Source organism: Mobula birostris, chromosome 7 (assembly GCF_030028105.1).
Source record: "Mobula birostris isolate sMobBir1 chromosome 7, sMobBir1.hap1, whole genome shotgun sequence".
Classification (NCBI taxonomy): Eukaryota; Metazoa; Chordata; class Chondrichthyes; order Myliobatiformes; family Myliobatidae; genus Mobula; species Mobula birostris.
The window spans coordinates 101,992,959-102,019,754 of NC_092376.1; the positions used below are offsets into that span (position 1 = coordinate 101,992,959).

The 26,796-nt window shown below is 42.0% G+C and overlaps 1 protein-coding gene across 4 annotated transcripts in view; it reads left to right on the forward strand.

Moving 5' to 3' along the window:
- The first annotated feature begins 2,391 nt into the window (after positions 1 to 2,391).
- The window catches only part of ebf1a (EBF transcription factor 1a), a 476,793-nt gene continuing 452,388 nt past the window's right edge, over positions 2,392 to 26,796 (forward strand). Inside the window, exons 1-7 of one of the 4 annotated variants that reach the window (XM_072263544.1) lie at positions 2,392 to 2,607; positions 3,708 to 3,941; positions 4,545 to 4,701; positions 5,135 to 5,198; positions 5,811 to 5,866; positions 10,165 to 10,238; positions 23,061 to 23,129. In XM_072263544.1, the coding sequence (XP_072119645.1) occupies positions 3,808 to 3,941; positions 4,545 to 4,701; positions 5,135 to 5,198; positions 5,811 to 5,866; positions 10,165 to 10,238; positions 23,061 to 23,129 (554 nt within the window). In that variant the 5' untranslated portion in view covers positions 2,392 to 2,607; positions 3,708 to 3,807. Of the gene's footprint in view, positions 2,608 to 2,915; positions 3,022 to 3,046; positions 3,942 to 4,544; positions 4,702 to 5,134; positions 5,199 to 5,810; positions 5,867 to 10,164; positions 10,239 to 23,060; positions 23,130 to 26,796 lie in introns of those variants that run through there. The other 3 variants (XM_072263543.1, XM_072263545.1, XM_072263546.1) reach the window with 3 other exon arrangements.

The following is a 26,796-nucleotide window of genomic DNA, read 5'->3' on the forward strand; positions in this document are numbered from 1 at the left end:
AGGAAAATAAAACCAGCGCTAACACTCCAGCAGCCTGGGAGATCCCTCCGAACTTTTTTTCAGATTAACAAACGTCTCTCTTAGATACTAGTCCAGTGTTTCGTTTGAGGGGCTGCCTGTTAAACCTATTCCTGGGATGCTATTTTCCCGTAGGAATTTTTTTACCCCTGCCTTTGACCAGTTGCATTATGTAAGGCTTTACAAATTACTAGCACTAACGGCGCGACGATTTAACGGTTCGCATATCTTTGACCAACTCAATGAAAGGTGCAGTTTTAAAAAAAACTCAAGATCCCGTCGCAGAATTTGGTTTTCCTGGTGCGCCGTCCTCAAGGAAAAAAGAATTTGAATATTTGAGAGCCACGATATCTTGCCTAATACAAACCCTGGAAGAAAATGTCGCGGCTGAATATACGACAGAAATTCAATAAGACTGAATGTGTTGGAGTTCATTCCGTTCTCCTCTCGCATATTTTGGGTCTACAAGGCATTAAAAACATTTATGCCGTTCAGTAGAAGCAATTTAATGTAAAAAAAAATAAAACGCCTTTTCACCTAATCGATGGGACGAAGTCATTAACTTTTCCTAATATTATTCAACGGCAATGTCGTTTAAATAATTGTTTTAATTGGGTCAATTTGTTACTTGGGGGAGAAACTGTAGGAAGCAAATAAATATTTTATCGCATGCATTCACGTGTGTGCTAGTAAAAATCCTGATGTATATTTAAAAGATCACTGTCATCTCTCAAAGCTGATGGAACCTTTGTACAAAGCTGTACTTTTCCGCCTCCTTCGCTAAAACGTCTTTTCCGGGAAGAATCTGTAGCTATCGCACTGGTTATTATCGATTGGAACAAGCAATATTTAATAATGAAAGAAATGACCCCTGTGATAACTATCTCCGCAGTTTAATTCTGCGGGATAACGGAATTTTGCCGGTTGTTTGCTCGGGATTCTATAAGTTTTTCATGCTCACTACTTTATTACGAGTTTTACTTAATCGGTGTGCGCAAGGTATGGACAAATTTAAATATTTAATGTGATTTTGCCAAATTCTCTCCCCTCGTCTAAAGCGACATGGGAAAACTGGAATGAAATATTGACTGAAACTGAATTAAATTGTTTTCATTTTTGTATCATCTCTCTCCCTCTCCATAACCCCACAATCAAATTCGCAATTAATCGAGATTAACGCTCTGTGCTTGCTCGACGATCTCTTCCCTAAAGAGTTGGGACCTATTTTCCTGGTCATATCCGGAATGCCTTTGAGGCGCTTCATTTCCCTGTCCAGAATTACTGTGGTTACGGTGTGGAAAGTCCATCTCCTCACCTGGATATCAACAGACACTGAATTCAAGTGGGACCGCCTCTCAGGACCCGAGAAGTGTGAAGTTCATGCTGTCAATGTAACTTTGGCTCTGTTTTCTTCACCTTCCAAAATGTAGCCTTGGGTCAAGAGCAGAAAATGATTTACATTCGATCGGTCAGGACCGGGGGTAGTGTGGGGTTTGGGCGGGAGATGAGAGGATGGTGTCTGGGCGGCGTGTTTGTGTTTTGACGGGAGATGGATTAAAACAATATTCAGACCCAAATTCCCTGAGTTCTTGTGAGAGAGAGTCAATTTCTCCATTAGTCAGGGTGTGAGTGAAGGCTGCCGTCTGCACACTGGAAATTGGTAACTCTGATTCTTTAGCAAAGTTATGTTCTTTTCATGTGTTCCCAAGTAGCGAGGGTGAGAATAAAGCTCAGGCGATAGATATACGGAAAGCTCTGGGATCCGAGGTCGGAAAAAGAGCTGCCCGTTCCAGGCTCTTTTACCAGGAATCTTCCCCCTGTTAAATCCCGGGATTAATAGGCGAAAGGAAACAATCTTGAACGGTGCTACATGCTGTACACACGGTTATTAAATGCGATATGTAGTAAATCTTAAACCCTTATCTGTGCATGAGGTTAATATCCAAATACTCACATAAAAACATTCAAACCTACAAGTCATGGTGAGCATTATTCTGCTTTATAAATCAAAATAATCACACCTCTTGTTCGTATACATCTAGTTAATTTACTTTCGCTATAACGCCAGTGAGAGCGGGCATCAGTTTGTAACTCTTTGCGTTCGTATAAATAAGGTGCGACAGAGCAGAAGTATATCGGTATATTCTGTGTGTGTGTTTAGTGTGTCTATTGTCTATACATGTATTTAACATATGTGCACGTCGTGTGTGCGTTTTGTTAGGCATTGTGTGTGAGCACATGGACATGAGAGTGGAGGGGACGTGAGAGTCATTTCAGGAAGCACATCGGATTTGCCTGGTTGGCGAAGGCCCGAAGGCCATCCCCTCCTCTTTAACTCTCGCCAAAGATATTACACCCACCAATGTTTCTCCAAGAACTTTCCAAGACGATTACCTATGGGAAGGTGCAAAGCTGTTCGTGTTGATTTAGCATCCTCACCCTTATACAGGGATTGAGTGAGTTTTGTGGAGCGGGACGGTGGGAAATACACACCTCAGCGGCGTTGGCAGATCAGGATACAGTATGCGACTCCGGGTGAAGTTGCAAGGTTCTCAGCGAGCGATGATCAACACACTCAGATCAACCCAAGTAAACTCGTGTGATTTTTTTGCAGAAAAATATATTGTTCATAAAATAAATATTTCATAAAGATATTGTATGTAACCAATATTCCAATGGGACAGATTGTATTTCTAAAGAGTGAATTCCTTGTACCTTTGCCGCTTTGTTATGTCAAATATGAAAAGAACAAAACATGTTTTACTCTATTGTCAGGTTTTGCTGTCAATCATGAGCACGCCGCATCGCTATTGGCTCAGGGTGGAGGCGGGTTTTACCATATTTGGTATGCATCGTTCAGCCTCCCCCCCCCCCCCAGCCCTCCAACCCTCTCACTTGCCGCGACCCATACGGGAGGCTGCTTGCCCTCGGGAAGAGACAGGGGTTAGAGTGGGGTAGCTCAAAAAGCGTGGCAGCGAGAGAGAGAGAGAGAGAGAGAGAGAGGTAAATCCGAATTCCTTCAGGGCAGTCGGCTCCCATCACTGACTCCCGCCCGCCCCCTCCCTCTCCGCCTCCCACCCCGAGAGATCAGAGAACAAGCATTAGTCCCACCAATAATACCCACCCCCCCGCTCTGAAATCCCCGCATCGTTCACAAGGGAAAACCTCATCGTCCCGCATTTCCATTCATTCGCTACACCGCAGATGCGACCGTTTGTGAATACACACACACACACACACACACACACGCACACACACACGCACACACACACACACACACACACACACACACACAAACACACACATACACACACACACGCACACACTCACACATACACACTCACATACACACACACACACCCACACACACACACACACACTCACAGAGCAGGAGAGAGAGAGAGAGAGGGAGAGAGAGAAAATAAACTTAGTTTTTCTAATTAGACCATGACACTTGGTGCTCCGAAGCCTGTCAGTCCGGCCTGATTTTTCCGTCTGCTTCAATCTCACCTGCTCTCTCCACCTTTTGACCCTCTTTCTTGGGAATATTTTACTAAAACGGATTACAGTGTCCCCCCTCTCTACTCCCGTTCTCCCCCCTCCCTCCCTCTCTCTCACCCATCACTTTTGTTCCCTGGTGACCAGCGCAGCGCAGTTATCACTCTATTATTTTTGCACTTTTTTTGGAGGATACTTGACGGCCGTAAACTGCGTTTCAACATCTTTAACTGTTCTGGTGGCTTTTGACGGCGGCGAGAAGAGAGTGGGGGAAAAGACTAGCTTGTTCCCATGTTTGGGATTCAGGAAAACATACAGCGAAGCGGGGGCAGCATGAAGGAAGAACCGATCGGAAGCGGAATGAATGCTGTCCGTTCCTGGATGCAGGGAGCCGGGATAATGGATGCAAACACGGCCGCTCAGAGGTAGGCATGGTATTGCTGTTCATGATCCGCCCGCACCTCCGTAATATCAAAGTGCGTATTTATTATGCTCGGTAGATCTCGTAAAAATCGGGTTCGAGATCAAAGCAAGCCCATATATTTTATCTGACATCTTTTAAACATTTCTTTTACGATCATTCATTGTCTCCCTGTTTTTGAGTCTTTTCGCTTCTTGGATGAATATACAAATTGCCATATTGCGACCATTGGTATTTTGCGTTACGCTCTCCCCGTTATGCTCTCCCCGATAGCGTGACGCTAACTTTTCCAAAAACGTTTTTTTTAGAAAAAGAAAACGACTTAAAACCACTAATAATAAAATAATGCAAGTTTTGTTGTAAGAGCTGCGACTGGTGCCCGGAATCACTAAACTGGCGGGTTAAACATTTCATCGTTTCTGACACTACATTGCAAATTAACCAGGAATTTCGTAAAGTGCAAAATTATTTTAGATTTGGGTTTAGAAGAAGTTTAGTTAATGTGAATTTTGTACATTGCCTTGAGAAGGGATAGATTTTGGAGTTCTTTTGTCATTCGGTGTCTGTTTTCCGCTCACCGACTCCCCCTGCTCTTATTTGCCCGCAGTGGCGTCGGTCTAGCCCGGGCACATTTCGAGAAACAACCGCCTTCTAATCTGCGCAAATCCAACTTCTTTCACTTTGTACTGGCCCTCTATGACCGCCAAGGTCAGCCAGTGGAAATAGAGCGGACAGCCTTCGTGGGCTTCGTGGAGAAAGAAAAAGTAAGTTTAATTTTGTTTCTGGAATAAAAGTTTGAGACTAGCTTTTGGGAGACGGAACAAGCGGGAGTGTGAACTGGCTAAGCACTGGCTATCAGTTATCACCACCGAGATCACAGTGATTTCTCAATATATTGGCAAAATATTGTATAATATGGACAACTACCCTACTCCAATTAAATCGATATTTTAAGTTCTGTCTCCACTTCTTAAATTAAAAAAGAGAAAAAAAAGTAATTGACAATTTTCCAATCTTTAAAAAAATAATTACTCAAAAGCTAATTACCCAGATTTTAGGCGAGCGAGTTACTGCGCGCATCGAACAGACCTGGATCTCTCACCTTAAAACTTTATAAAAGGAATTTAAAATTGCGGTTTCGCTTTATTTAGTGGAGCTTTTTTAAAAAAATCGCGTTCTTTTCAAACATCGTTTCAGGAATTAAGTGGAGAAAAGACCAATAATGGGATTCATTACAGATTACAGCTGCTCTACAGTAATGGTAAGTTGTTTTCTCTGAGTTGTGCTAACTTGCAAATCCGCGACAATGATTGCGGGATTCACCTCTCCCGTCCTGGACCAGACACTGCTCAAAATTCGCTCCGAGAACCTCGCCCGTTTCCCTTCCGTCTCGTTTGCACACGCCATTCCGTTTGTTAGAAGTGTAATTTCTTACCGTCTCGGAACTTCACTTCTTTTAAACCCACACTCTGCCTTTAGCTCTTTCTCTCTCACACACACAAAACACAGGCTTTAAGTTTTCCTTGCTCCGCACATCTGCCTCCCGCCGTTCTTCAATATTTCCAAAGGAGTAGGAGTTTTGCTGTTTAATTTTCGTTGTGGAATCACATAAAACCAAACGCGGTTTGCATTAGTAAAACGTTTCCAACAGTTATCCACGATGGTCCTTAATCCGCTTTTAAATAATCTTCCCTCTACATGTTTTCACCTAAAAGGACTGCTCCACACTAATCACACCTTCCCATCCTCTGAGTTTGGTTCTCACACACCTGACGGGCGAGGAAAGGGGAATAAAGTGTTGCTGTGCGGTTTTAAATGCTAGTCCTAACATCTTCAAGTTGAAGCTGTCAATTTTCACTATTCCTATGATTAGGTATCAGGACCGAACAAGATTTGTACGTGCGACTCATAGACTCGATGACAAAACAGGTAAGCAAGGATATAAAAATAATTTCAGAATGGTTAAAGTTTAATCGTGTTGGGGGATAAGACACGGGTCCTGGTTCTGATGCTTGTGCTGTACAGTTTGAAATACGAATTAAATTACCGAGAAAATTGTTGCGCGACCAAGCTGTTGTATTGGAAACAATAACGAAAAGGTTTTGAGGAAGTTTGGTGTTGCTGACGTGAAGTAAAGCTGTAGTTGTAGTAAGCGCCCCCGCGAACATTGTGAATGTGTAGGTGAGGAGGGAGGGGTGGGACAGAGAGGATTTTGACCAGCAGTTCCGAAAGTGCAGGAGTGAAAAGGCGCTCTGACAATTGCAGGCTGACGGGGGCTGGAACGTGGGTCGCTGTGCAGCCCAGATGTTCAAATCGAACAAGTTTAATGTCTCCAAACTTCAGTGGTTGTGGCATTTTGTGATGGATTTTGTTTCTGTGATTAGTGAAGTTTATCTTTGAATTTTGTAATCTATGATGCACAATGTAGTTTAAAAGTTGCGTGAAACTGCCTGGTGTTCCTACTAGCTGCCTACAGTTTTTCACGTTATACACAGTACTCTGGCTATGTTTGTTTACAGTTCGGTGAGGTTTGCTACTAGATACTCCCTTTTGGGTTAATCCAACGATTATGCTCGCCTCTAAGCACATATCATAATATATCCATTCTCCAACTAATGTACAGATTCACATGAGGTTAATGAGTCCCTAAGTTACAGGGTTGAATTCAATTAGCGTTGATTTAATTCCAATGTTTAATATTTATTAATAATAAAAATAATTATGATTCCACGGTTTAAGGCCCAGTAATACTATTCGTGATCCATAAGTTCAAGAATACAAGAGAACTCACCGAAACGGGATTTTTACCCGAGTCAACGTTTCCCTGTGCTCCAAACTTGTGAACTCTGGTCAATTTTAAGAGAGCTACAAACCCGAGCTATTTTACAGCGAGACAACGATGAATTTTGTAACAAAATAAGAATAATCTCTTTGTCTGAATTGTCCATCTTTGCTTCCCGCCACGTTTGGTTTCTGAAGTGCCTCGCTTCCTGTCCCTTAACAAACCATAACATCAGCAGGCAAATCTTGTTATGAAAATATCTCAACAGTTCTTTTGATATTTGTTTTTCTTAACTCCGCTACTGAGGAGTACTTGGGCCAAGGAAAGGACTCATCTGTAATCTGAGAAACAATGTACAATTTCAGTAAGAAATCATGATACACATTTAAATCAGTCCTATTTAACAACACAGAACTTTAACACATGTGTGCAAAAGATAATAATGCACGTAAAATCTTTTTCAAAATAATGAAGACGCATTAATCACAATGGCAACCGCGTTATATATCTTCTCAATATGCCTGTATATAGATACTTTAATATACTACATATTACACAGATATATACGCTAGGTAAATAATGTCATATCAACTTTTTGATAATCTGGCATCACCAATCTTAAAATAACCTGTTGATAGTGTAATTCTATTTCTGGGTCATTTTTAACATAAAAAATAAAATATAGCAAGTTCGCGCCACTTCATCACACTACCCCCGCCTAGGTGCTCCTTAACAGCGGCGGTGTGATGTGTCGAATGTTGGAAGGGCATTTATTTGCTGCTTTTCTCTAAGTGGAAAGATCTGATATAATATATTCCGATTGAAGCAGCGATTTCAGGGAGACGGTCTTTTCGATTCTGAAGGTCGAGGGGCCGTTCAGTCCTGCGGCTGCGTTTGACCTCTGAGATTCTGATTATCCCATCCCATCAAACTTCTGATATGCCCACATATACTCCTTTCTAAAATAAATCTTAGCTTTTAAGTTCAGCTTTGTTTTCCTTCCTTTCCAGCGTACACTCAGTATACCCAATTTTAAAACACCCCAGGTGTTTGTACGTTACATCCTAAGTCAGATCGAGAATTATTCTAAATGCCTGATCACATGCTCTAACGGTATGCGTAATAGAAGAATAATTATCTGAATACATTAAAAATGAATGAAGTTAAAAAACTCTCAGATCGCACCTCTGATCAAACGCATTACTTTCAAGGGGTTTTATTCCCACCGCTGGATTTAATACGATTTTTGATTAAACCATTTATTAATATATTATTATTTTACATTTTCCCATTTTCATTCTATGTTATAAAACGCACAGAAGGTTAGTTCTGCGTATTCCCATTTTTCTTTCGCCTCAGTCGTTGGTTTCTCTGGTGTGTCTGTAAGGGAACGGGGTTAAGATTTCACAGGAAAACAGAGCTTGCGGAAACAACAGTAAACACATGCGAGCAGTTGGGGTGGCATTCTGAACGCGATTCACCATCTGTCGGCGAAAAGCTCTCCAAATCTGCCGCCCTGTTTCTCTTCATCATTGTCTTGGGCCCAGAGTCTAACACCCCTCCCCCTCCACACGACACTCACTGATCGCCTATGGGTTGTAGATGGATTTTTGTTTGTTGTTTTGCAATATTAAATTAAATTTAATTCGGCCCTGTATTGGGAAACTAAACTACATGTACACAGGCGACGTACGCATATTCTATTTAAACAACTGTGAAACGTGTGAAAGCATACTTTGTCAAGGGATTTTTTTTGCAAATGTGGAAATTAACATGAAATTAGCGAGCCGTGTAATGAGCATTCTATACTGGATTTCCATTTTACCCATTATTTATAGTGATGTAAGTAATATTAAAAATATATATGTTGGTGCATCACAAGGTAACTATAAAGATGGGGAATTGTGCAATAATTATGCAGAGTTGTAATGTTCACCTATTGTGTCTACATTATTCATAATTTGATAACTCTAGTGCTTAACACGACATTACGGTTTATGGAAATGATTTACATTTTGTTTCCTTTTGCTTAGAGAATTCTCTCAATTTGCATCTTTGCAGTTAACTTGGTTTTATAAATAGCAGTCTGCCCAGTAGTAAAGGACCAACTCCTTTATAGCTTGCAATATTTCATAAATCCTGCAACAACCTTGCATGAGATGTTTTGAGTATGTTTTCACCAATGAGTTATTGCCCAGCTGTAGGCAGTGGTCAGTAGGTGGAGTGTTTTAATTGGCATCCAATACAGGTGAATAAATACCACCTTAAAGCAAAGATTTTGGAACTATTGATAACCACATCTTTACCAGAGTGCCTAAAAATTTGCAGCCATCATTTGCAAAGCACCTATTTTACTTTGAAATACACTCTTGTTTCACAAAATCCCAAAATCTAAAGTACTGAGATGACAAGGAAAAGGTCTTGCTGGGTTGTAAATACACTCCACACAAAAGCGTTGCCAGGGATAAAATTGGGATTCTAATTTTTTCCCTTTCAACTAATGTAGATGAAAGTTTTAGAGTGAACTATTTTCTGCTCTGCTCTTAATATGGACACATAAGTTAAAAACAAAATGTTAACCAAACTTAAAATAGGCTGCAGTATTAATATCGGTCAAACAGATGTTAAAATATGTGTAGCCTATCCTGGTAAAGCGTAGATTTAAATGTCTCATCAGATTATTTTAATTTGCCATCATAGCTTTGATTGAAATTCAGTTAAATTTGATGTTAAGTGTGATCTGAGATTACTGGTAAACACACAGTTCAACTGCCGGGTTAAACATTACTACAACCCATAAATATGCAGAACTCCCCCCAAAGGAAATGAAAATAGTGGAAGCAAATTGCAAAGTAGCAAAGTATCTGATTTTGTTCAGCTTTGTAATTTTTGTTCTATGGCCATAGAATGTTTCATTAGGTTGATATTTAATAATTAAGTTACTGTGAGTGGTATGCTGACTAATTATCTTAGTTATTATGTCTCAGTAAATATGTACTAGTCACAGAAAGTTTTGCAAACTTTTCTCTGCCGCAGTGATTTGATATAGAGAAGCTGTACCCTGGTATTCATGTCAATTCTATTAAAAGGATTGCATTAGAGGTTGTACATCCTGCTGTTATGTGACATTGTGGTTATACCTTAGTCAAAGATCTAGGAGATGCGGGGAATGAAATTCCTGCAGTGACAGTTTGAGAATTCAAATTAAGTTTTTTTTTGAAAGTAAATCTCCTGTATGACAAAACTCAGTTGTTTCCCTAATTACATTTCAGGGGAGAAGTTTATCCTACTTACACAGTCAGGTACAAAGCCATCCACTCATGACAGCCAGGGTAACTAGTGATGGGCAATACTAACCTTGCCCAGGCCAAACCTGAACAGAAGTCTGAGGAGTGAGTGAGAGAAGTCCACATTCTAGTTTTTAACCCTTCTCTTTCTGTTCCAGGCTATCATTTATGAGGGACAGGACAAAAATCCTGAAATGTGCCGAGTCCTTCTGACACATGAGATCATGTGTAGGTAAGAGATGTGTAAAGCTGGTGTCCTGTCATATGTATGTCCAATTTTTAAGGGGCTTGTATTTTGGCCTGTCAGCAATATTGTGCCTTCTTATATTGAAATAATATAGGAATAATCTATGTTCATGATTTCACTAACCTCCAGCCTCTCTGTACTCCAGATTAGTCCAGTCTTAGTCACAGAGGTTTTCTTTATTACGTTCTAAAAATATCCAAGCAGCTATTTTTGTCAAAGCAGCAACTTCCAAAAGCATAATTGCAGTAAAATGAGTTTCAGAGTATTTGTGATTTTTTAAAAAAATCACCAATATTTGATATGCCTTAATTTCAAATAAGCATGTGTATGAAATGAGACACTGATAAACTTCCATGGGCCCTGTTAGCTTATCTGTTGTTTTTATACTGAGTGACCATTTCTTCATATGTGTAAGCCTAGGCTGTTCTGCTTGCAGAGGTGGGCTGGGGAAGACATATGTATATTCAAATCTACATTTTTTTTAACAAGGAATTACTGAACATTGATTTGGAGCAGGATACCTGACTGTTATTTTTCCTATCTAACCCTGGAGCACTGAAGCCAATCTATGTTGTTCTCCCCAGCTAACACAGAACAGATTAGGAGTAGGACTTGGGACCTTCTGCTCTTGATTTTACTGTTTGGTTTGGAAGATTTGTGAGATTTGACAAATTATTCCATCTGACTAATGACATTTATCTCATTATAACAAATTCAGGGATTAGAAAGCCTCCCATTATAATAAATGTTTCCCAAGCTCCCAGCTGGACTGCATTAAAGACTGTGGTATACAAACCCTGTTAAAACAAACTTTGCTGTAAGAGAAAGTGATTTATTTCAAACTGGTTCCATTGCATCTTACTCTTAGTAAGTTTTAAGCTGTGTAATGACAGCTGTAATTATTTTAGCAGTCACAGGAAGTGGACAGTGCCATCAAAAAATTCCTATATGTGGTTCCAGAACAGACATTAATGTCAAAAAACCACAGCAGTCTGTTTTGAAGGAATAACATTAGTAAAGCAACTCTGTGTCCTAGTAACAAGTCTGTTCCTCCTTCTCCACCCAAATCCTTGTTCCTTTCATAGGAAGAGCCTGTACCAGAATCTGTTGGCTGCAATGCTGAAATACTGATCTTGATATACCGTAGTCACAACACAGCATGGAGCCTGTTCTAGAAATTGTCCTTGTTCCAAGTTGCAGAAGTATGTCAGTTGAAAGAGATGAAAAATGCTTGCATTTATGTAGTGCATGGTAATGTCTTAACGTTGTTCCCACAGTGAATTTATTGCTGAAATGCAGCAACTGTTATGTATAGTTTAATTAATTTGGAGAAGTCCTTTTCCAATAGTTGAGTGGGCATCGATACCGTACAGCAGTGCTTACCATCACTTCAGGATAGATCACACTTACGACCCATCATCTAGGCAGAGTTACTACCTGTGCCACATTTGGTCACTGGATTAGAGAACACGGAAGCTCTCTAATTCAGTAGTTCTTAATACTGATTACAATAAGGCACTGTGCTAAAGTTTCTAGCTGCATTGGAGGCCCATCCCAATTCTAAACCTTCGGAGAATGAAGAGTGAAAACCCTAAGTGCCCTAACATCAAATAAGTTATAAACAGGAGAAAATCTGCAAATGCTGGAAATGCAAGCAACACACACAAAATGCTGGAGGAACTCAACAGGCCAGGCAGCATCTAAACAGTCAACGCTTTGAGCTGAAATCCTCCATCAGGATTGGAAAGAAAGATGAGAAGATAGAGCAAGAAGGTCGGGGGAGGACAGGAAGAAGTACAAGGAAGTATGTGATAGGTGAGAGGCGGAGGGGCGAAGTAAAGAGCTGGAAAACTGATCAGTGAAAGATAAAGGGCTGGAGAAGGAGGAATCTGATCAAAGAGGGTAGAAGGAAGGGAAGGGGTAGGAGCACCAAAGGGAGGTGATGAGCAGATGAGGAGATGAGATGAGAGAGGGAAATAAGAATAGGGAATGGTGATGGGGAGGATGGGGAGGGACAATTGCCAGAAGTTTGAGAAATTGATGTTCATGCCATGAGGTTGGAGTCTACCCAGATGGAATATAAGGTATTGCTCCTTCAACCTGAGTGTGGCCTCATTGCAGCAGTAGAGGAGGCCATGGACTGACATGATGGAATGGGAATGGGATGTGGAATTAAAAGAGGTGGCCACCAGGAGATCTCGATTTTTCTGGCAGACGGAGCATAGGTGCTCGACGAAGTGGTATCCCAATCTACGTCAGGTCTCACCAGTATACAGGAGGCCGCACCGGGAGCACTGGATACAGTAGATGACACCAACAGACTCACAGGTGAAGTGTCGCCTCACCTGGAAGGACTACTTGGGGTCCTGAATAGGAGCGAGGGAGGGCCAGGTGAAGCACTTGTTCTGCTTGCAAGGATAAATACCAGGAGGGAGATCAGCGGGGAGGGACAAATGGACAAGGGTGTCATGTAGGGAGCGATCCCTACAGAAAGCAGTAAGTTGGGGGACAGGAAGGAAAGATGTGCTTGGTGGTAGGATCCCTTTGGAGATGGAGGAAGTTATAGAGAATTGTGCTGGATGCAGAGACTGGTGGGATGGTGGGTAAGGACTAGAGGAACCCTATCCTTGCTAGGGTGACAGGAGGATAGGGGTGAGGACAGATGTGTGTGAAATGGAAGAGATGTGAGTGAGGGCAGTATTGATAGTGGAGGAAGGAAAGCCCATTTCTTTGAAGAAGGAGGACATCTCATTAGTTCTGGAATAAAAAGCCTCATCCTGAAAGCAAATGTGGTGATGATGGAGGAAATGAGAGAAGGAGAGACAGGATGGGAAGAGGTAGCTGTGAGAATTGGTAGGTTTATAAAAGATATCAGCTGGTTCCTGAGACAGAAACAGAAAAGACGAAAAAGGGGATAGAGGTGTCAGAAATGGACCAGGTAAATTTGAGGGCAGGGTGGAAGTTGGAGGCAAAGCTGATGAAGTCGATGGACTCAGCATGGGAGCAGGAAGCAGCTGTAAGTTGCCGATGTAGCCTAGGAAAAGTCAGGGAGTGATATTGGTATAGGCGTGGAACATAGACTGTTCCATGTAGCCATCAAAAAGGCAGGTATAGCTGTGCCCTTTGGTTTGGAGAGAGTTGGAGGAGCCAAAGGAGAAATTATTGAGAGTAAATAAATTATGGATGCTAGTTATAATTGAGGCAGAGCCTTTATCTCACTCAGTCAACTCCAACCAACAAGCACTCCTCTGCACCAATTCCTGCTTACTTTTTAAAAGTTTCAGCATTAGGTGAAAGTTGGATATCATATCAAAGAATTCCTTTGCAGTTACATAGTATCATAATGCACACAGTACTTTAAGTTATTATATTTGATAGATACAGTGTAATCTTGATTGGTTAAATCATTAATGGCTCTTCATGAGGAATATACAGTTCAATGGACAGGTAATGTTGACCTCTTGATCAGGGCATTCTCCCCTACCCTGTATCATTTTGTTACATGTTACTGCATTACGGACTCTGTTAAGCACATGATACGGAGAAGGTTATTTCTGTTGCTGGGGATTATTTTATGGACAGGTGTGCTCTGATTTACTTTTCATTATATCTGAAAGGACCAGAATAAATGCATAGGAAAAGTATAGACATGATGGTCAGCAAAGATATAGTAGGACCAAAAGGCTAGTGTACTTCACTTGGAAAGGTGCTGGCAGTCCCAGAGAAGGAGCCACGATGGTCACTAAGTTGTCAGTTTTGGATATTCTTCTCTAGACTCAAAATGCAGGTCTAACTAGCAGCTTGTGTCACCCCAGGTTGCCATGGGGCTAATTCAAGTTAAAGGAATTAGCTGGGTATTAAAACACCTCACAGTTCAAATTTGTCTTCTTCAGCTAACTTCTGCTGCTTTGCAGGCATGTAACTAATACTACATAAAATGTTTATTGTAAGGATAACCAGTAAACAGATGAAAAGGTGTGTTAATTCAAAACTTAATGCACAGTGGAAAAGATGCATAACAATTGCTAATGTGAAACTACGGTGACAAGTTGCAGTTTATAGAAAGAGAGTTGTCTTTTTGTAATGTAACATCGTTTGTGATGAGGACATTCAATGTGCTTTACTGTCTATACATTACATCTGAAGAATTAGAATTTTCATGTTTCTTTTATATATTCAATCCTGGGATGTGGGCTTTGCAGACTGAGCCCGCATTTAATTGTCCATTCCCATTTGCCCTTGAGAAGGTGTTAGTAAGGTGCCATCTTGAGGTGTGGATCTACCTGCAATGCTGTTAGGGAGGGAGTTCCAGGATCTTGACCGAGTGATGGTGGGGGATCAGGGATATCTTTCTAAGTCAGGATGAGTGTGATGTTTGGAGGGCAACTTCCCGTGGTGTTCTTCCCGTACTTTGGCTGCCCTTGTTCTTCCAGCTGGTGGAGGTTGTGGGTTTGGAAGGTGCTATCTAAGGTGCTTGGTGAGCTGCTGAAGTGCATCCTGTAAACAGTGCAAGCCCCTGTTACTGTACATTAACTGATGGTGAGTGAACAGGCTGCTAGCTTCTTTGAGTGTTGCTGAAACTGTGCTCATCCACGCAAGTGCAGAGTGCTCCATTACATTTCTGACTTGGGTCTTGAAGCTGGTGGATAGGCTTTGAGGAATTTGGACGTGAGTTACTCTCTGCTATGGATGTACAGGGAGCTACTTTGAGCATAGCAGAGGGGGATATATCATAGCTTAATATATATCCTTAATAAACGAGGAGGGAGGAGAAGATAGCGGCATGACGCAGTGTGCGCGGCCGTTCCGAATGAATATCGTTATGTGTAACTAGGGGGCCGTGCATCAATCCGGATTTGATGCAGACAGCTGTGAAAGCGCAAAGGAACATCTGGAGCAACTTCTGAAATGCCCGCTTCGCTGCTGCTGCTACTGTGCGATCGAGAATCTCCGGAGACATAGGCCCCAAATCCTCGGCTTTGCATATCTCCTGTTGCCGGGGCCAGAGTCGAAACACTCGGCAGAGAAGGTGTTCAGTGCTCGGTGTCGGGAGGTGGTCGGAGGCTTGGAGTTTTTTTGGACAGACTCGGAGTTGGACTGTGGTCGGATGCTTCCGGGATGCTGCATCGGAAAGTTGGCGGTACTGGGGGTTTACCGTCTGCGTGAGATGATAGGACTTTGAGAGACTCTGAGACTTTTACTGTGCCATGGTCTGTTCTTATCAAATTACAGTATTGCTTTGCACTGTTGTAACTATACATTATAATTATGCGGTTTTTGTTAGTTTTTAAGTCAGTTTGACGTGTTTTTGTGATATCATTCTGGAAAAACATTGTATCATTTCTTAATGCATGCATTACTAAATGACAATAAAAGGGGACTGCGTGTCCTCATAATCATATTGAACGAGCAATTAGCTTGTACACTGTTCTTCTGTGAAGGAAGGATGATGGGCAGAATGCAGAAGAGAACTTAAAATAGGCCAACCTTTTTCAGTCTGGGAGTGGAGTGGCAATGGATTTCCAGAGAGGGGGCTTCTCCTGTGCAAGAATGGGATACAAACAATGAATCCTTTAAGGTGCTGGTGTGGGAGAATCCAGGGACACATTGTGAAAAATGTGGATGAAGGGGGTTAATATGGAGGTCTGGTGGATTGAGATTGTAGGGCCATGGAGGAATTTTGTATGGAAATCTCTGTTCAATATCTTTAAAGTGAAGTTAACCCATTTAAAATAAATGGGTCAATGCCTTTGTTAAAATAGCAGGCAGAGGAATGTCATATCACAGCAGCAACTTATAGGCTTGAAAGCACTTATCATTGTAATGCTGTCTCTCTTTTTGTATTAAATGTCCTGTTCCTATTGAGGCTTTCCTGCAAGCATAATTAATTGAAAAAAGATGGATAAATATCTGGCTATTCTGGTGATTAGCTGTACAGATCAATGTTGTTTTCTGGTGTGTACTCAGTTACACAGTGTGACTGCTGGGCATGGCTCTTTTAGCCTCAGTATCACTTGATTAAGAGGGGCAAAATAAATTAACTGGAGTGCCTGCATTGACTCTCGACGGGAATATATGTCCAGATAGATAAGGTGTGTGTGTGTGTGTGTGTGTGTGTGTGTGTGTGTGTGTGTGTGTGTGTGTGTGTGTGTGTGTGTGTGTGTGTGAGAGAGAGAGGAATTGGTGTCTGTTTAGGTAAGGACATGTTCTACTTAAATACGTAGTTTACTGATATTACCTGGAGTGCATAGACTGAAAAGTGAATCCCAAGCATTTTCAAAACAGGTTTAGTAGACACTTGAGACAAAAGCTGTACAGAGCTATCAGCACAACTGGGAGGTTGAGACTAATTCAGTACCTATTTCAAAGTGTTAGCATAGCCACCACTGTCTAATGACCTTCCTTTGCACTGTATGATTTTATGACCATTTTAATGGCATTTTCAAAAGATTGACATCCATAAACTCACGAAAAAAATATGCCTGTGAGTCTGCTGCTGCGAGTTGGGAGTAGTTTCAACAATGTGAGTATTTTGAGTGGCTCATGGAGGCTAAAATGCTAGAAAATTTAGATTCAAAAGCATAAAATAAAAATAATTATTTCCTGGGTTTACAAGTGATGAACTGGATGTTGAAGAAAGCTAGCTTTAGTAACAGACACAGAAGATAAGGAAGGCAACCCAACAGGGAACATAATGTATGAAGAAACAAGACCTTTAGGTAGCTGCTGTATGTCTTTCTGTGTCTGTATCTCTGTCTGTGTCTGTATGTCTGTCTGAGTGTCTGTATCTCTGTCTGTGTCTATAACTCAGAACCTTTGTTTCTGTTGGTACCTGTGCCTTTATTTCTGTGCATCTACTTATGTCTTGTCCTTTGTGGGTGTTAATTCTCCCAGTTTGAAATGCAAGTTGTGTGAGAACCAAGTGTGTATTTTCAGAAACGCATTTCTCTGGGCAGTACTCAGTTTGATTTTTTTCATTCATTCTGTTAAGCAGAGGAAGTTTTTGTGGTGTTGAATATTGTTGTGAAGTTAAGCACTGTAAGAATACCTTCATCGGGTATCACAAGTGTCTAGAAGACTACTAGCACTGAAACTTTCTCTGAGCATTCACCTCTGATCTTCTGGAGCTGTTGACTCCTGGTTTGGGTGTGTTGTGTGTTTTGATGGACGTGAGTGAAGTCACTTGATTCTGGGAGTGGGCTGATGTATCAATGCCTGATCCTGCTCACCAGTGCAACCTCCATTAGCCTGATTGGAATGGGCCCCCTTTCATCAATGCAGCAGCACAAAAACTAGGGCACCACTGTGGTGGACGGGCTAGCGCAAAGCTATTACAGCTCAGGGCGTTGGAGTTCAGAGTTCAATTCTGTACGTTCTCCCTGTGATTGTGTGGGTTTCCTCTGGGTGCTCCAGTTTTCTCCCACAGTCCAAAGACATACAGGTTAGTATGTTAACTGGTCATTGTAAATTGTCCCGTGATTAGGCTTGTGTAAAATAGGTGGGCTTCTGGGCAGCACGGCTGGTTAGATGGGAAGGGCTTGTTCCACACCATATATAAAAGAAACAAGTCCCAGGTGTGGATAGCTCATTCAGAATCAGGTTTGCTATCACTCGTATATGTCCATTGCAATACATAATCATAAGAGTCTATAAGTTACAGTAGCAAGTATTAAAGAATTAATTTATATAAATAGTGCAAAAAGAGAGGGTAAAAATACAGAGGAAGTGTACTTGGATTCATTGTCCACTCAGGAATCTGTTGGCGGAGGGGAAGAAGCTGTTCCTGAAGTGTCGAGTGTTAGGCTCCTGTACCTCCTCCTTGATGGTAGCAATGAGAAGAGAGCATGTTCTGGGTGATCGGGGTCTTTAGTGATAGCTACTGCATTTTTGAGGCATCGCCTTTTGCTGGGGAGGCTTTAGCCCTCGATGCTGGGGAGGCTAGTGTCTGTGACGGAGCTTACTAAGTTTACAACTTTCTGCAGCTTTTCCTGATCCTGTACAGAGGCCCCTCCACACCAGATAGAACAGACCACCAATTGTCAGTCTGACCTGATACTCGTGGACCAGCCATGCAAGGATTTATTTACAGGAGCCAGAAGGCAAGGGTGCTGACATTTTCATGGGTGGCACAATCATCTCTTTGGGTTTTTTATTTGTGGGAATCTTGCTTTGCACCATAATTTAGCATGCATGACAAATAGCTGAGCCCATATTGACAATTGTCTCTGTTGTTTACATGTTAGTGTGTGGGGTGTTGTGGGTTTGCAGCACTCTGTAGGTGAGGGTCAGCTCTGATTACCGAAGGTGCCCAGAATTCCCACAGCTGTATGGTTTAGATTATAGGAGACAGAAAACCGGAGGGATAATATCTTTCAGTGTGCGGAGGGTGTTAAGAAAGGGATGAGAAAGGCACCTTCAGAAAGGTCAGTCAGCTGATGAGGGAGATTACAGGTTCATTGTTGGCTATTGAAGTGAGGTTTTGTGAGGGTGCTGTTTGTTTATTACTTGACGTGACCTGCTGATGTGGAAGCTGTCACCCATTGTGTCACTAATGCTGCTTTAAATTGCAAATAAAGTGCTGCTGGCTTGTAGCAGGGCAGCAGGCATGCACCTTTTCAGCAACTCACAATAAACGCTGGAGGAACTCGGCAGGCCAGGCAGCATCTATGGAAAAGAGCACAGTCGACGTTTCAGGCCGAGACCCTTCATCTGGACTGCACCTTTTTGCCACTCTGAGTGTTGCAAGACTGAGTTCTTCCTCTGCATTATAGTCTGTCAAAGTTTGGATATGCTGAATTTGCACTTGGGTGCAAATGTGCCCTCTGTGAGAAGCATAAAATGAGAGTCTGTTTGCCATTAATCACCTCAGCTAATTGCTATGCTATACTATCACCCATATGGTGTGAAACTAACTTTCCTTGTGGGAGCAGAGCCATTCAAAGTTTCAGGAGAGACCCAATTTTAACTTCCTCTGTGTAAACTTAACAATGACGCACAATACATTACCACAGAAATAGTATGCATAGGGTATCATGTTAGATGACATGCATTATTTTAGTAAGGTCGATTGACCACATCAGCCCCAGGCCAGTTCTTGATTAGTGACAGTAATCAACACACAGAGAGATGACAATTGCTGAGGGAGGAATCATATCAGTTTCCTGTTAATAGGCCAGGGGCCTCCTTGTTAATCAGCAATTTTGAGTCCTTCTCTCAGTACAACTGGACTGACTGAGCTTGTTGTTATTCCTCTGCAGAGTTTTCAACTGGTTCAGTGAATGAATTGGAAGTGTTAGTATGGAGATGATCAGAACAAAATGACTACCAGATTTACAAGCCAGATAAAACACTTGTAAATGTCTGAATTTCTGCTGAGAAGTGGGAGTTAGGCATCGAAAGCCGTCTCTATTTAGACATAGACACAAAGCAAAAATCACAGATGTTTCCCCTGGTGCTCCCGCCTCCCATGTTCGATACCCAGGCTGTGGATTATTTGTCTCAGCTGTTGGAGAGCAGCAGCTCAGCTCCCTGAGCCCTGCCAACTGTGGAGAGGCACAAAGCAACTGGGGTTCTGCTGCTGGTCATAAGCTACTCGCCCCTGGTGAGTGTGTCTGGACGGTAGAAAGAAGTACATAGTATGTGCTACACGGAGTCAGGCCACTGGGCCTGTCCAATCACTGCTGCTCTGCCTGGCCCCTCAGCCATTGTGAAGTGTTGGTGGTGAGTGAGTATCCTTGTGATGGCTCCGGCCCTTACTTGGAGAATGATCTTTGTCTGAGGTACTCCTAGCAGCACTCACAGCAGAGGCAGACCCAAGAACTATTGAAAACTAGTTGGGGAACAGTAACAGCAATTTACATTTATGTAGAACTGCAGAGTGGTGAGATGTGCCAAGGCATATGAAGGAAGGTTATCACACAGTTATTTATCCTGAGCAGCGTCGTAGAATCATACAGCACAGAAACTGGTCCTTTGGTCTGTGCTGACTATTGATCACTGATAATGTTGTATTCTCCCCACACTCCCACCAGTTCCCACCACTTACCTACATACTGGGATCATTTACAGCAGCCAATTAACCCACTGATCTGCCTTTGGGATCTGGGAGCACCTGGAAGAAGCCTACAGGGAGAACGTGCAAACTCTATGCAGTTAACACTGAAGGTCAGGAATGAATCTGGGCAGATGGAGCTATGACTTCCAGCTGGCCACTGTGCCGTCAATGGACGGGTGACCAAAATCCCCAGCAAAGTGTAAATATTTAGGAGAGTTTTACCAAAGAAGTGTGAGGCAAAAATGCAGAGGTTTATGGATAAGAAATCTCCCCTTTGCCTAGTTAGTTAAATACATGGCTGTAGGAAGTTAAGAGATGTTTTGATATCTAACACTTGCTGCAAGTCCTCTAGCAAATTTGCTTAAAAGATTGCATAAGCTTTGGTTGAATGACGTGCATTAACATCACTCACAGGTAGGATGGTGTCATTGAACCAAAGCTTTGTATAATCTGAATGCCTTTGTCCACTCTGTTGACTTCCAGCTCACCCTGCACATTCTGGCTAAACAACAGTGGCCATAAGACATAAAGGAATAAAGCAGAGCCTAACTCAACATGATCTAGCCAGAAACCTCATCAAGTGCTGTCCTAAATGGCCTTTATTCTAAAATCTATTCTGTTGCACAAATTAGATTGAGCGTGCTGAAATTTATTTGTCTCCCCCTTTCTTTGCTGTGTATCTCACGTTAGTAGCTTTCCAAGAGAGTGTGGCCCGCCTTCATACAGGAACAGTGGTAGGTCATTTTACCCTCATTCACCCCTGCCAAGGTAATGGCCTTGCAATTACAGATTCATAGGTACTGACTGGCAATTTTCCCCTTCCAGTCCTTAGAGTGCTGACGTAATTGTAGTTCTTTAAATACTGAGTCAGTAGGCAGAGCTAACTGAGCAGAAACCGGAATCAACCTGGAAAGCCAATGGCTTGTGCAGAGACTGCAGCTGTCTATACGTAATTACTGGTGACATCAGTATTGTGTCCAGTGTAGCATGAAAGATGCCTTCCATGTGACAGCCTAGCGGATGTCATTGTTGACAATCCAGAGGAGGAGTTCCCAATCTTTTTTATGCCATGGACCCCACCATTTACTGAGAGGTCTGTAAATCCCTGGTTGGGAATCCTGGTCTAGATATTATGGGTTCCACTCTGATAAATATCTCCAGACAGTAGTGTTTATATTGTGCCTAATCAAACCAAAGAAAGATGTGACTAATCTTGACATAAGGAGAGTGTGGAACCAAGAAGGTTGAGGAAAATTGAGGTCAATGGCCATCAAGGAGAAAACACCCTTGGTTGGAGTTACCCTTGAAAAAGGTGTTATCGGTTGTTGAAGGTCAATAATCCTAGCATCAGGATAGCATTGCGGAACTTCCTCAGGGTAGTAATCTAAGCCCAACCATCTTCAACCACTTATCAATGACCTTCCTTCACCAAAAGGGCAGAAGTGGGGATGTTCTATTCACAAATGAAGAAGACCAAGTACTGAGAGGGACCTCAGCAAGTTTCCAACTACAATTTTTTCCACTTTAAGGGAAGGTAGATATGGATGAAGAGTAGTTACTTTGCCTAAAGATGAGTGTTGGGCCCTCGTGTAATCCCATTGTTGTGCTGTTACAAAGTGGTTTTGACTCCCTGGGGAGAAAGAGTGATGACCTCGGAGATGGAGGATCACTGGTTGTTGGAAGACCTGGCAACTATCGCCACTGCCTCTGACCACTAATTAGGTCTTCAGGACTTTAGTCTTACAGTAGCAGCTCAGGGTGTTCCAGAGTTGGGAGTACAATTCCGGCGCTGGAGTTTGTATGTTTTCCCCATGACCACTTGGGTTTCCTCCGAATGCTCCGTTTTCCTCCCACAGTCCAAGAAAGTACCATTAATTGGCCATTGTAAATTGCCCTGTGATAAGGCTAGTGTGAAAAAGCAGGGCTGCTGGGCAGTGTGGCTACTTGCTCCATGCTGTATCCATAAATAAAAATAAAAAGTCAGTGTCTATCTAGTCGCCTGAAACTGTCCCTCTTTTTAGCCGAGTGCCATCAGACATTTAGCACGCAACATTCGTGTGCTCAGCGCTTGGTTAGCAATGGTAAGCTCTCTTCTGAAAGCCATAGGTATATGCAGTGCAAAGGTATTACTGCATGCATTACTATTGATAAGGAACTAGGATTTTACCTGTTGAATGTGTAATAGGGATTCTTTTATTTCCCACTTGTGAGTTAATCAGGAATGTTATACAGAAACAGTGGAACCCAAATAATGAACTAGTTTCAATCTTGAGTTTCCACACTCAAGCTCAGTGCAACATTGCAAGCTTTGAAATAGAACGTCAGAATGTCAGAATGACTGTCGTGTTCTGCTGAATAGTTTTCACCATCTGTGATGGTTGTAAAATGAGAGACAATAAGACCAACATCTTGGTGCTGAAGAGGTTTACTCCATCTATTGTTTTGAAAAGGGGTTGCTTCCCTACGTCAGGTGAGCCCTGGTTTGCTGCACACCTTTACAAAGGCATCTTTTCACTCTTTAATTATCACCTGCTGTCTAGGGGAAGTGGGAAGTAGTAATTTTCCCAAATTCAACCATGGTTTCCTACTGATTTCTACCTGTTGTGCCCTGCAATAGGCTTGGCATGAGTTACTCAGCCATTAAATTATACCTACAATGGCTGATCAGTACAGCGAGGGAAGACATCAGTAATTTAAGACATTGTAGCAGTTATTTGATGCTGATTTCAACTTCTCTTTTCCTCCTCCTGCAGTCGCTGCTGTGACAAGAAAAGTTGTGGCAACAGGAATGAAACGCCATCAGACCCAGTGATAATTGACAGGTACCAACAATTGTTTGTTATTGATTATTGTGTGACACTGCCTCTGCAAGTGGCAGTGGTTCATTGGCTGGTTTTTATTGTGTCCTTGCAAACGTGTTTGATTTTGAATGTGTAACTACTCTGTCTCCTTCATCTTGTTTTGTGTGTTGTAATTGCCCTTTTTATCTGAGACCAGCTTGGAAATTTTCTGGTGTTTTGTGCATTGGGACAATTTGTGATGTTTAAGGTGCTAAATAAATACAAATTGTTATACTTGTTATTATTAGAGATTGGAGCTCTTATGAATTTGGCTTAATGAGGGAATTGTTCAAGGTGACAGATTCCTGCTGTCTGGTTTTTCAATTGATTGTTATAGTTGATGTATGTTGTTAAATTGTAGATAACTACATGTACAAACAAATGTATGTATGTATTTTTCTACGAATATATCTACTTGAATATAAACTCTATAGTTTGTGATTTTGTGTTACTTGAATCAGTGGAAAGATGGAGAGTTTAAGAACTTTCAACATAATTCCTGAATGATTTGGTGTTTCACAGTATTGTATCCGTGCTTTGTTACTGGACACTTCTTGCTGCTTATACTCCAGCTCCAGCCATTAGGAAATGCACTGATGAACTCTGACTAGAAAATGTTCCAATTTGCCAGAAGCATGACACAATACAGAAGGGAGTAATGAGGCTCTTGCTCAGTGGATAAAGGGAGATGATCAGGCATCTTCCTTACTGACTGCTGATCAAGTAACTTTCAATGGAGAATACATTGTGTGTTGTTGGCCAGGTTGATGCATGGATGCTCTTTTGTCAGAGTGGCTGTTGGCACTTGTGTGTGTGAGTAATGGACACTTGGTTAAGGTGTCAGAGATTGGGGCTGCTCTAAGACAGTGCACGTTGATACCTTCAGGAGAGCAGGAGAAAACAAAGATTTGAGGAGCACCCTCATGTTGCATAATTGCAGTAACATTGAAGAGCAGAAGGCAGAATCAGACCCTGTGTGTTTGGTGCAGTGTTTGTATTATATGCATTGAGCTGTAGAACATGGAGAACCCGGGGCAATGATTTTATTTCAGTGGAGCATTATTGGAAGTACCTGTATGCACTTTGTGTGACACATTAATTACTGTATCAGAAAGACTTCTTTCAATCATTTCTTTAGTTAAACAACAGTTTGTAACAGCACAGAATGGTGATTCCCGACACTGAAGTACAGAGAAGTAATCCTCATCTCTCGTTTGCAGCCTTGGCTGATTTGTGATTAGCAATAATGGTGAACAAAGAGAGCCAGCAAAGTACTGTGGCTACCAGTGGAGTTCTCTCTGAAAGGGAGACTGGGTACCTATGGAACAAACGTTGGGATCTCATTCATATTGTGACTCAGCCGGTGCATGATAGCCTATGGTTGAAGTCGCTGGGCAAACATACACTGGGGTGCATCCTCTCCTTCTTAGGAAAAGTCATCACTATAGAGTTATCTTAATACTGTTGACCAGTTAGTAGTTGGGTAATGGTGTTAGTTGGATCCTCAGTGTTTTAGAGTCTCTGCAAGTTTTTATTTAAGTCTTTAAAGTTTTTCTATTAATTACAATCCTGTAATGTGGCAAATCTCTACAAGGGAAGGCTGAGATAGATGATGTCCAGTCCAAGTTCCCATTGGAAATGTTTTAACATCATTTTCTTGTATATGTGTTGTGTCTAGGATGCTGCAACTCCCAACCCCATCCATCACCTCTGACAAGAGATGGACTTTCTATAGGTTCTCATGAAAGCAGAGGACCAAATGGAACTGTACCTGGCAACAGATCTCTTTCAATTTCCCAAACACCAGCTGAGTTAATGGGAAGCTGAGGGAGAAGGGAATAGGGCAATGTAGGACATGGAATAAGAGAGAGGAGAGGAATTGCAAGATAACTCATTGTAGCCTGTTTCTGCAGTAAGTTCTATGGGGCCGTTCTGAATTGGTCATTCATCCAACAATATCATTGCTGGTTTTTAAAACTGTGAGACTAGATCTTTGGCCTACAGTATTCTGTGCAAGAAAGGAAACCAATTCATATGTCCTTATGACATAGAAAGACACAGTTCAGCGTGCCATCTTCCAGAGCAATCCCAATAGTCCCAGTCCCTTCTTGTTTCCCTCTAACCTCACTTCCCCATTAACTGTCCTTTGGTTTCCCTTACCAACTTCCTATTGCACTTCAGCCTTTTCACAATGACCAATTAGCTTCCCAACCAGCACATCTTTGGGATTTGGGAAGGACCAGGAGCATCCAGAAATAACCTGTGTGGTCCCAGGATGAATCTGCAAATTCCACAGAGATCATATCCAAATCCATGTTCCTGGAGCTGAGAGATACTACCTGTTGTGCCACCTGGCTAGTCATGGGATATGCAGAAAGGGGTGAGGGGCAGGAAGAAACATGAATTAGTGTGTTAGACTGTGCAACTGATGGTTCCCAGTTACCATCAGACATTCTGGCAAAATCCGAGTGGCAAGTGTTAACTGTAAACTGTTAAGTCCTGGTGCTTGGTTTGAGGTTTTGGGAATTGTCTCGGGGCTTACTTAATTCAAACTTGTGATCCAGTGGGTGATTTATTGGCACAGAGTTGAAACAGCAGCAGCCTGGCAGATCTCAGTTGAGCCAGTAATGGCCAGTGATTTTATAGGTCTGGCAACATAGTGTGGGTCTTAGATTACTGTGGAGCATGAGATCTACAATGGGGAGAAAGAAACCATCTTGATTATTAACAAAAAGAAACTTGCTCTTTTCTTGACATCAGAAAACAATGTACCGGAATAACAGGAGAAACTTTGGCTTGAATCAAATTCACTGTTAACTCCAAGAATACATTGCACACATCCACTATTAAACCCATTGTTCCTAACCCACTCCACATCCTTTACATGGATTCCATACTCCTCTTCTTCTCCTGGCAGATTCTATCAGATGTGGTCATTTGTTGTCTCCTCCTATCACTTCCGAGCATCCTTTTCTATCTCCATCCTTCCCTCCTCCATTTGCCAGTCATTCCTCACCTGGACCAATCCATCGTCTGACAGCTCTTGACCCATCCCTCCCCATCATCTCTTTATACTGGTTGCAATCTTTCTTTTTTCCACCTCTACTCTTTCAGTTTAGATGAAGAGTCTCAGTTCTGAAACATTATTTGTCCATTTCCCTGCACAGATACTGCCTGACCCGTTGACTCCTTCCAGCAGGTATTTTTGGTCCATTGTTAAAGCCAAGTTGACTGAAGCAGTCTTCATACAAGACCTAAAGATAGGCTTGTTATTTTTGTGTTAGCTTCATATCAACCCTGGACTTGCACTATAAATAAAATGATAAAATTGCAAGAAGCAATCCTGAAGGACACTTTGAGATGACCCTAAGTTGCTGGGTGTGAGAGGCACAGTTATGTCACTCTGTTGATTAGTAATTCTCTTAAAAGTTTACTGCTACCCCACTTCAGACACTGCATTCTCAAACACCAGAATGTATTGCAAAAATATATACCTTCATTTGCTTCCACAGATTGTCATTTGTCTAAAGTATATCATCATGGAGTTTAAAATGTACGTGTGATGTGCCCTTCTTGACAGAGGTGGGCAGACTCAGCCCCCTGTACCAGCTGCCAGCCTCCAACCAGAACCTGCACTTTTCAATGACCT